Here is an 11,637-nt window from a genome sequence, read left to right on the forward strand (position 1 = left end):
AATCTAAGAGTGGGGGGGGGGGGTGAAATGATCACATGTCGCTTTTCGGTCATGTTAAATTTGTGATTGTACATATATTTTTGTAAACAAAGTCACTTTCCTGATGTTAATGGGATTATAAATACAGTTTAACATGGTCAAAATGTTGCTCTGGCCCTTGAATGCTGAAAATTGCGAAAAGTATCATATTTTCACTCAGTCCGAGCTTGTTTGGAGCCCTGTTTTATAACTTTGGAGTGACTAGCGATAAAAAGCAATTACACTTTTTTAGGATGTTGACCACTTATTCCAAAAATAAAGAATATCAAAAATATGTTTTCTTATAAGGGTGCACTACACCAAATCCTTCCGCATTTGGTGTAACCCTTCATAGTTCCGGTAAAAATAGCACCTATGCGAAATATATCGGCGTCCCGAGGGAACCAAATTTGAGTGACTCTTGGTTGTTTTGATAAAAAAGATAGAATAGGAGCTCAACATTACATATCTGTTCAGAAAATTTTCTGAATCGAATGTGCATGGGTAATAGGCCCTCGGAACAATATCATGGCCGGAACTGGTAAGGAGGCGAGCGTGTCGGCTGAAATTCGGGATGGCGCTGTTCAGGAGTTCGTATCTCTCAAGTTTGTCTTAACTTGTCCCGAAAAATTAAATTTAAATAAAAGTTTAATCTTTATTTAAGACATTGGTTTGATCAAAATATTAAAAATGTTGTTACATGGGGTAGAAAAACAAACTTACTTTCTTGTATTTTCCCGTGTATTTCAATGGGACGATTATTTAGTGGTGTGTGCCCTTCCCTAGACCGTGTAGACGGAGCTCGTCCTAATTGCCATGATTTATGAACAAGAAAACCATAGCCTTGTTCCTAAAACAAAAAAGATTTTTGCCCTTTTCGACCGACTCTAAAAATCTGGAAAAAAATATATATGGTCTCGTTTTGTTTTCATTTGGTATAAAATACACAAAAATGTTGTGAAAATGTTTTGCCTGCTTGTAATTAGTACTGCACAACTCTGATATAATAAACAACAAGCCTAAGAAGCCCTGTGAATCATTGTTTACAGTGGTATTTTGAGGTGAACTTGCATTTCTTGAAATTGTTTTTAGACCTTATTTTGTAAAATGTAAATGCATTAGACATTCTAATCACAATAAATCAGGCACTAGTTCAATTTTTACAGTTTGTAATGTAATATCTTTGCTTGATTTTGAATCCTATTTTGGTACAAATTGTTATTGTTTGTTACATAAAGAAGAACTGTCTTTAAAAAAGACAACGCGATTCAAGCCATAATGGGTGATTTGCATAAAGAATAGATTCCTATTTAAATGTTAGTTTTAACTGATCACATTGTCACCTTTTAATTTCGAGCCAAACATATGAGGTAAAACAATAAAAATTGCTATTTCTTTCCAATGCGTGTATTAGCTCGCCGATCGTATTATTATTATCATGAATTTTGGTGTTGCTTCACAAAGCTAGAACGAACAAACAAGACGTAAGACGAAAAGAGATATGCAGTTTATACGTCAAGACGTAAGCGATATGCACACAGTAATACGTCACTGATTCAGTGATTCAATAATAAACACACGCGAAACGCAATGTGTTTAGCCACCACTCTGAATAAAACCGGATTTTAATAAATAAACATTTGCATTTTAATGTAATTAAAGCACTTCGGGCTTAGTCTTTCACATAGTATTTTAGTACACAATTGAATACCTGAGTGGAAGAAGGGCCCAACTCCCAATTTTTTACAAAAATGAGCATTTTATTGCCAGCAGACTGTTCTTCCTTGTGTGTGAAAGATAAGCCAAAATCCACTCTCTAAATAGTCTTCCATGTACACTTAATAATGGTTTTCATAGAAGAAAGGCCCAACTCCATGGAGTTGGGCCCTTCTTCCACATATATTGGGTTAAAGAGGTATTTTGTTCATCCATGAAATCTGCTTTTCACTACAGTAAACTTTCTTGCTGACATATTACATGCTTCTACTTGTGCAATTAATGGATAATTACCAAGTTTCTGTAGCTATTTATAACACATCGGCTTATAGAAGTAGCACTTGCAGTATATTAGTGGAAGGGCCCAACTCCAGCTCGTATTAAGACCTGTACCGTTGCCATGGAAACATCATATATAATTTCGAATGTATGTGATGTTGTATATTCATGTATTAAAGGTCCCCTGAAGATGAAAACATTCTGTCTATAAAACTTTTCCAAATATTAATTTTTTTCTTAATATCTCAAAAACAGTTTTGATGGAGTTGGGCCCTTCTTCCACTCAGGTATTCAATTGAGCGTTACAATCATGCAAAAAGTAGAAATTCAACAAAAATTAAGGGCGTCGCTGTGGAGCAAATCACACATTATGGCTTTAATTATTAGTAATGATTAGGAGGGTGAGGACGCCAGTAATCTATTAGTAAGAGAGATGAATATAACCATACATTTCCATGATATAACGGACTTATGTACTCCTGGTTGCAACATAATAATATTATTACTTTCCAAAAATAACTATTCTTGAAATTGTGTTTATTATTTTGTGTATTTAAATTTTCAAAACCATTGTTATGAAATTGCTGATAGCGAACGTGATGCATGCTGGGAACGACAAGGGCTCAAATCCGCCGTCACGGGGAACGAATTCGATAGCTTTTGAGCCCTTTTCTTTCCCAGGATGCATTACGTTTGCCTATCGATCGCCATCAACAATATTTATACGTTAAGGGCTGGGGTATGAACGTTTGGACGGTATTTATTTTGGGACATTGGAGCACATCAGACATATCGAATTGCATTCTGAATACGAAGAATGTCATTCTGATATCAAATAATTTTGATTTTTGAAATTCGCAATTTAATACACATTTTATGGCAAATCATTAAAATTGATATTTTTGATATTTAACAGTACTTGAAGTGAACTTTATAAATCTGATGATTTATACTTAAAGTGTATGTAGATGGGATGAAAAGCCGACGATCAATTGAAAATTTTGACCTTTCGTATTGAAGATATGGATTTTTTTTTCCCAAAACACCAAAAAAAATTAGGTCTTTTTGGGGAAAAAATCCATATCTTCAATATAAAAGGTCAAAATTTTCAATTGACCGTCGGCTTTTCCTCCCTGCTACATACACTTTAAGAATATATCATTAGATTTATATAATTCACTTCGAGGACTGTTATATATCAACAATTTTGTCATAAAATTTGTATTATATTGTGATTTTCAAAAAATGAAAATTATTTGATATCAGAAAGACATGGATCGTATTCAGAATGCAATTCGATAGGTCTGAGGTGCTCTCATGTCGCACAAAAATACTGTCGAAACGCAATAAACGCTCATTTTAGATCCCTTAATGAACGCGTATTACTTGTTGGGAGAGAAATTAGACAAAAAAATAATGCTCGTGCGCTGGTGCTGATGCGTCTAATGCACGAGCCCCGCAGGGGGGGTGCATTAGACGCACCAATATCAGCGCAAGTGCATTATTTTGTCTTAACACGTGATTTTTACTCAGTTTTTATAACAAAATTTTCACTAAAATATTGGAAAATAGAACCAAATATAAATGCATCAACCCGCCCGAAAAATGAACCAAGCCTACGCGAACGCGTACGAAAGCACTGAGCGTAGTACGCGGAGTGCACATAAGGCCTATACACAATCAATGCATGGTTGGATTTTTCTAACGCTATCTCGCTATCTAAGAGTGTATGAATGTATTTCAACCTTACCATATACTTTGTTATCAAGCCAGCAGATAAGGGTGGTGCAATAGTGGTATGGCGCAAAGATCTATATCTGGAAGATGCTGCCACCTATCTCATCAACCCTTTGCCACGCACGAGCAAATTCTATCTCTTACCCAAAATCCATAAAGTTGGCACACCCGGGAGACCTATTGTATCCGCATGTAATTGCCCTACTGAACGGATCGCACAGTACTTGGATGAAATTTTAAGACCTATCGTTGAGTCTCTACCAACCTATGTCAGAGACTCCCCACACGCTCTTCGTATACTCAATGAACTGGATATACATGATGAACGTCTTCTTTTGTTTACTATGGATGTTAAGGATGCACACAGGATCACTGAAGTGTTACATGGCCAAAATTGAGTTTTCATCACTAATGTCATCTTCAAACCGTATTTTACCTTGTCATTAATAGATTTTAAAGAAATCTTAAAATTTGAACCACAAGAAAAGCTATTTTTAAGACCCCTTTTCATTAAAAATTCGCCAAAATGCAAAAGCAAATAAATCATTGTTTTCCCGCAATATATCGCGTTCTCGTAACGCGTACTGCGGCGTACAGCTAGCAAAGACACGCACACATGGTAAACTGGATGGGCAAGGTGATTATTGATTGAGGCGCTGGAGTCGCCAATCGCGATCACTACCGTATTTTATCGTATTGATCTCTTCCAAGGTAGGTAAAGCTTGCATCATTGCATTGCGAAACTGCGAGCCGACAGACCACCACCGTCCCCGTCCCAGAATCAGTAGTCCTACTAAAAAAAAAAAAAAAAAAAGTGCTTATATAGTGGTATAAATTATAGGTTTTTTTTATATGAACTTAATACACACCTATGACGTCGCGCTATTGTTTTACCGCTCCATTATTTTCCACGAATGGAGCGATGATTACAATAACACGCCATTCGTAAATGCCTTTCCCTTTTTTCTGAAAAGCAAATACTTTTCAGGGAAAGAGTACTGGCATTTACGAATGTAATGTTAATAACAATTGCACTTTCGAAAAGCATGTATTTGCGTTAAGTGCAGTATTGTTATCATCACTTCATTCATGCAAAACAATGATACGAAAAACAACAAAACTATGATTTTCATTAATACAATAAATTAAGGAAGCGGATAGCAACATTTGCACATTATTGTTATGGGACATGAGAGCACATCAGACATATCGAATTACATGCTGAATACGAGGATTGTCCTTCTGATATAAAAAAAAAATAATAATTTTGATTTTGTGAAATTCGTGATATAATACAAATTTTATGGCAAATTATTAAAATGTCATATTTTTAATTTAACAGTCCTCGAAGTAAACTTTATAAATCTAATAAATGATATGTAATGAAACTGTAGGCCTATGTAGGCCTAGCTGGGATGAAAAGCCGAATTGAAAATTTTGACCTTTCATATTGAACATAAACATTTTTTCCAAAAAGACCTACATTTTTAGTGTTTTGAGGAAAAAATCTGTAATAATGAAGGTCAAAATTTTCATATGATGGACAGCTGTTCATCCCAACTTCATAATCTTTAGGTGCATATCGTTAGATTTATACAATTTACTTTTTTACAATTTACAATTTTTAATAATTTGCCATAAAATGTGTAATGTATATATCGCGAATTTAATAAAAATCAGAATTATTTGATATCAGAAGGACATTCCTCGTGTTCAAAATCCAATTCGATGTGTCTGATTTGCTCTCAGGTCCCTCAAATATATTATATAGGCCTACACGTGAAAACGTCGCTATCCGAGCCCTTAAACATAAATTTACAATGCAATCTGTGAAAAGTAAGGCAAGATCAAAACGGGCAGGTTAAAAGTTGTATATACTTATTATGCAAGATGTGTTTTTACCCTCACTTTGGTGGAAAATGCTTATTTAGGCTTAACTTAGTAAGCCCGTAACTTTAAATTATTTGGACCTTTCTTTCTACGCTTAGTGTTTTTTTATATCATTTTTTTTGTTCTTTATATTTTTATACGTTTTCAGTGGCTTGGGACCAACGTTTAATTTGTTACATTTTGGGCAACATTGCTACATAATACACATTATGTATCATGTATTTAGGCCTATGTATCTGTTTATTTTTAAATCGTTTGCTTTGGGCATGTTTAATAATGATAAAAGCCACAGTAGGTCTATTTTCGGTATAATTTTTATTTCACTTTAGTACATCTGATGTTTCATCTGATAGTATTTTGGCATGTTTGAATATTTACTTACATCGATCAGTAGGCCTATCCGATAATTAAATATTATAATGTTAGGGACGCTCCAGTTGATTTCGGGAGGGGACTGGAAGTTGAGCTTTTATTTCGCGTAGGAAGCGGCGAAGTTTGTTTGTTGTTTTTTTTGCCGCCGAAGTTCAGGGACATAATAGGCCTAGGTAAAATGGGTTGCAATAAGGCCAACCAAATAAAACTAAGTTTACACATTTAAAATTTTCGTACCTTACTTCGGCTTAAAGTAGAATCATACCTGATTTAGGTCCTTGCTGCGAATCAACGATATATTGTAACGGGACCGAGCTTGCCCCTAATACTTTTGTAAACGACTGATGGAGAAGACTAGCCTTCTAAATATACAAGTGGTAGCGTAGTATCAAAGACTAGAATTCTCCCCAAGATATGTGGAATCAGTGATGTATGAATGGAGAAGTAACAGGTAAAAATGAGACTTGACAATTCTGTTTTATATTTGCTTCTTTTGTTATATCTTGTATTGTTATTTTGCTCTCATATTTGTCTTATCACATCACAATTCATAAATACAAGTAAACACTCACACTGGTAAATACACAATCTCTGTTGATGATCATGACGATATTTCCTTATTTCTCTGTTTTAAATCCAAATAAATTACCAATAAATGCTGCCGAACAGTACATACTATCTGCCTGAATAATCGAGAAGCATAAAAATACAATTTAATTAACAGAATCTCCCATCACATGACATAGTCATAGGCTAGGCCAAGGCCTAGTAGGCCGACTACAGAGTATAGTATCCATGTCAGTACACCTATACGAACTTGCCATGCAACAATGAATGCACACAAAATACAGTGCATAACTTTCCATTGGACTTGTGCATGTGTGCGGCAAGTCACTTGCACAATAGGCATAGGCGCTAGGCCAAAACACCGGAGTGCATAACCACCCGGGTGTTGCCACTATTGTGGTAGCCAAGCTGCCCCTAGCTCAATCTGAGCTCCAGAGTAGGGCGTTTTTGCTTTGGTTGGCAGTGCTTACCTTCAAACTGAGTGAAGGTTTGGGTGGACTATTGTCCACCAAGCAATCTGATTAATTTGCGTCGTGCACGGCCTTTTATACTCTCCTGAACGCGTTCATGGAACCCTTTGGCGGCCGCGTTCAAAGCGTAAGCTCCGTTACTATGGATATCGCGCAGTCACTCCGCGTCAGGCGCTCACTTTCGAAATTCAGCAATCAAATAACTAGAACAACTGTCATAACTGCAAGTGTTTTTAAATCAGGAATCAAACTGATGACCCCTTTTGACCATGTAAAACATGAAAATACTCAAAATTATCTTAAAATTCTACATCCTTAAACAATTACATCTTAAATAATCCAAAGTTTGATCAACAAAAGTCGTTTTTAAGGAAATTTACAATTTTTAGGAAAACTTGTTTACGGTCCCAGACGATTGATGGCCGGGGAATTTCAAAATGGCAAATCCAAAATTCTGTAAACAACCGGGTAAACAACATAAGAAAAACCAGAATTTTGTCCTCAATATTTACTCGTAGACGGTATGTAATACCTTATTTTGTTCCTGACAAAATTATTTACACAATATTATAAGATCTCTGTACAACTTCTAGCAGAATAGTGAAATTTTGAAGCCAAATTCGCACGTACGACATGACAAATTTCTCTGCCGTATTTTCAACCCACGGCAAAACTGACGATCGACAGGTAAACAAATCCAAATATTTACAAAAATATACCTTGTGCAGAGCCATGCAATCATTTTTAAATGTATAATAACTATCAAAAACTACCACGAACACGTGAGCATCGTCACTGTTCTCTAAATATGAATTTGACAAGAGCTAAACTTTCGTATTTCTGCAATGGACAAACACACAGGAGGTAAGCTTAAAAACAGGCCAAAAATCTGAAATCGCATTTTGGCTCTCCGTTTCACTACCCCCTCTTCGAGACTATTTCGTCCCGAAATGTAACAGGTATAATTATTTAACTTAATTACAATTAAAAATCAGAGCATTTCCTTCACAAAACTTTAGCAGTAACATAGGTAAATTCACTCAATCAGTGTTTGGTGACAGGCTGACAATAACATTGTCGTGACCTCAAAAAGTTTTCCAAAATTTGATTGGCTATTCGGCAGATTTACAACTGTACATTATAAAAGCAACTATTTCACATGCAAATTATATTATTATGTTTACAAGTTTTATACAAATCTTTCACAGTATCTCTAGCATATTAATCATTTAAACATCTGGTTTTTATGCATACTCTTCTTCACCAATAAAATATTAATTTACAAGAACCATTTAATTCACCTTGGTGCACATTTCCATCAATTTCATTTTCAAATGAACAATACCAGTTTTAATCTTGACTTTCGAGCTAATGAACAGAAGTCTGTCTCTGCATCAAGTTACACAAAACATCAGTTTAACATTTTACATTTTTGCCATCAATTAATGAACAATATTTAAGTTCAGATATTATAAAAGTTCTATATTCCTCAGCGTCCTTTCTTCTGATGGACCTTGTCTTCAGTTCGATATCTTCAACATCTGAGAATCTACACTATTATACCACCTCTTACGCAACTCTCATGAGAAACTGCCTGATTGGTTCACCGTCGATCATGAGAGGAAATGTTGACTGCGCCGCCCTTACATCAATTATATGCAAGGTGTAAAGAACCATACATCATCCAATAAAACATTTGACCTGGTAAAGAATAACCATTGACTAGTCAAATATCACTTTTACCATTCACTCTTGCACCTGAGTTCTAAAAAGTCCTTGAAGACTTTCTCAGTTGGCAATCCACCCAAGAGCGAAACTTGATTTTATGTTACCAATGCGCCTACATAGCCTGACATTGCTCTGAAAACATCATGACTGCAATCAGTGAGTCACCGTCGCACCAACCAGAGTTCCAAAATCATAAGATCTGCATAACCGGCCCGTGGTGATGCCTCAACAGTATCAGTAGAAAACAGATGATGAGATCTAGTTGATTTTCATTTGTTAATCTTCTTACGAGCACATGCCGTATACGACGAAACTTAGCTATCTTCAGTAGATAGCACGTACAGATCTAAATGGCTATTTAATGAAGCAACCATTATTGTAGGCTTAAAGTCGATGTCTAATATATTTAACTGTAATTATCTCCATCTCCATTTTGTTTTTCTTCATCTGTCTTCGTAATCTTCAATATCTGACATTCAATTCAGAATTAAGGCATGAAATCTCATGTAAAACAAGAGTGCCCGACAGTCAACACTGTCCATATTTTTCATGGTGATGTCTCCATGCATATCCATCATTCCAAATGATTGTAAGAAAAGTTGTGTCGAAAGAAAGTGAGGTGTCTTTCACTTTATCTAAATTAAGAAATCCAGAATATTGCTCTTTTTTTAAAAGAACAAGAATATCCCAGAGACAAAACTGGATCAAAAGATTGTCATGTCAATACCGCTGCAGTCAGTAAAGTCATATCAAACTTCTAATCACGTTTTGGCTGAAATAAAATTTCATTCATGAAGTTCTTCATTGGAGGCTGTTCCTCTCAGAGTCGAGTTATTATGATTACATAATAACAATTTCAAATGAAAACAATTTTATATACAGGGTCTACAGGTATAGAGTAGACAATCCGCTATGAAACACGTTTATATGATGATGATGTCGGCAAGGCCTATACCTGACTTCAACTTCATAAAACAGTAATTTCATATTTTAGCGGCAAGGAGCTGTGAGCAGGCAGTGCAAGACGTCGGTGAGCCCTTTTCCGGACTTCATACACCACAAGGATCAGTGACTATACGGCGAGGGCTTTTCCGCATATCATTATCCCATAATCATGATAACTTCCGTCTCCTTGAATCTTCCTCGTAAAGCTATTTACAAATTATATACAATCAGACAATCATTACATATCTGCATGATAACTAGTCATTCTTCCTGCAGACTCTCGTTCTGCTATGACAAGTTCCCGGATGACAATGAGTTGGTGCATAGGCCAGATCGTGTGCCTATACCATCATGACCGTCATCAAGTAGCATATAGCTGACCTCTTCCAAAGACTCATCTGAGATGACAACTTTCTCAGAGTGTCGGCGTATTGACCAGATGAATTCCATTCACCTACGCCTATACGGTCAACTAATACTGTCTGATTATCACTCGGGGGACCTGCTAGTTGGCAGTCTTCCCCATTTATCAAGGGAGTGTCCTGACCACCAGTTAACTGTCTCCTTACAGCTAATCGTCTCCTGGCTCGTCTTCTAGATGATGGAGACTTTCGTGTCTTTCTCCCTTTCTTCTTGAAACTGCTTGAGCATGCCATCTGGCAGGGAAGATCATCACAGTCTTTCCCAATTAAGGGAGCATGCGGCCTGGTTAACTTTTTCTGGATCTTTAAGAAAGCTAACCTTCTCCTGGCTCGCATTTGTGATGAGGGAGACTTCCGGTTCTTTCTCGATGATCTCCCAGTCTTCTGTGAATCGACTCTCGTAAGTTCATCATCCTTCTCATCTTCAAATTGCCCTTTAGCAATTCCATCTGCATTAGCATCATTTTGATGCTTCCTGTACTTTTCAGCTTTGTAAAAAGCTTCAGTTTCCACTGCAAAATTAATTGCATCATCAAAAGTAACAGGTTTTGCACGCAGGATGTTTAACCGCAACTCGCTTTCTTTGATAGCACTTATGAAGTATTTCTTTGCTATCTCCTGTGAGAAAGGACTTGGTATGGTTGGTAAAGCGAGCTTGACTAACTTCCTGATGTTGTGAGCTAGGTCAGGCAATGACTCTTTTGGGTGTCTTACTCTGTTATTGAGTTTCACCCAGAATAGCTCTTCCTGATTTTCGGTTCCAAACCTCAGGTTCAAACAGGCCACAAGTGAGTGGTAATCATGCCGTTCAGTCGGATCCAAATATCCCAGTACACTCTGAGCAACACCTCTCAGACTAGTTGCTAAACAAATGGCTTTGGTATACTCATTCCATTTATTCCATTCAGCAACAAGTTCGAATTGTATCAAATAGTCTGACCAGGAAGTGGTCCCATCGTAAGTTTGAGGCTTTATTTTTACTCCAGGCTGAGTGTCATTGCTAGAAAGTTTAGGCCTACTTCTCACTGACTCATCACTTTCATGAACACTAAATTCATCACCAGCTAATATTTCTGAGCTGGTATCGGTTGGAAAAGTACCAACACTATCTTCAGTCGTTGCCATAATAAACCGTGAGCCAAAATTTGTTAAAATGTTGAATTATCCTACCGCCAGACACCAGTTGTAACGGGACCGAGCTTGCCCCTAATACTTTTGTAAACGACTGATGGAGAAGACTAGCCTTCTAAATATACAAGTGGTAGCGTAGTATCAAAGACTAGAATTCTCCCCAAGATATGTGGAATCAGTGATGTATGAATGGAGAAGTAACAGAAAAAATGAGACTTGACAATTCTGTTTTATATTTGCTTCTTTTGTTATATCTTGTATTGTTATTTTGCTCTCATATTTGTCTTATCACATCACAATTCATAAATACAAGTAAACACTCACACTGGTAAATACACAATCTCTGTTGATGATCATGACGA

The 11,637-nt window shown here is 36.4% G+C and overlaps 1 protein-coding gene across 6 annotated transcripts in view; it reads left to right on the forward strand.

Moving 5' to 3' along the window:
* Positions 1 to 2,532, forward strand: part of LOC140165082 (uncharacterized) — a 56,303-nt gene extending 53,771 nt beyond the window's left edge. For 5 of the 6 annotated variants that reach the window (XM_072188505.1, XM_072188506.1, XM_072188507.1 and 2 more), the window contains one exon: positions 797 to 2,532. In XM_072188505.1, coding sequence (XP_072044606.1) covers positions 797 to 804 — 8 coding nt within the window. In that variant the 3' untranslated portion in view covers positions 805 to 2,532. The remainder of the gene's footprint in view (positions 1 to 796) is intronic. The other variant, XR_011860625.1, reaches the window with a different exon arrangement.
* Positions 2,533 to 11,637: the final 9,105 nt, after the last annotated feature.

Source organism: Amphiura filiformis, chromosome 11, assembly GCF_039555335.1.
Source record: "Amphiura filiformis chromosome 11, Afil_fr2py, whole genome shotgun sequence".
Classification (NCBI taxonomy): domain Eukaryota; kingdom Metazoa; phylum Echinodermata; class Ophiuroidea; order Amphilepidida; family Amphiuridae; genus Amphiura; species Amphiura filiformis.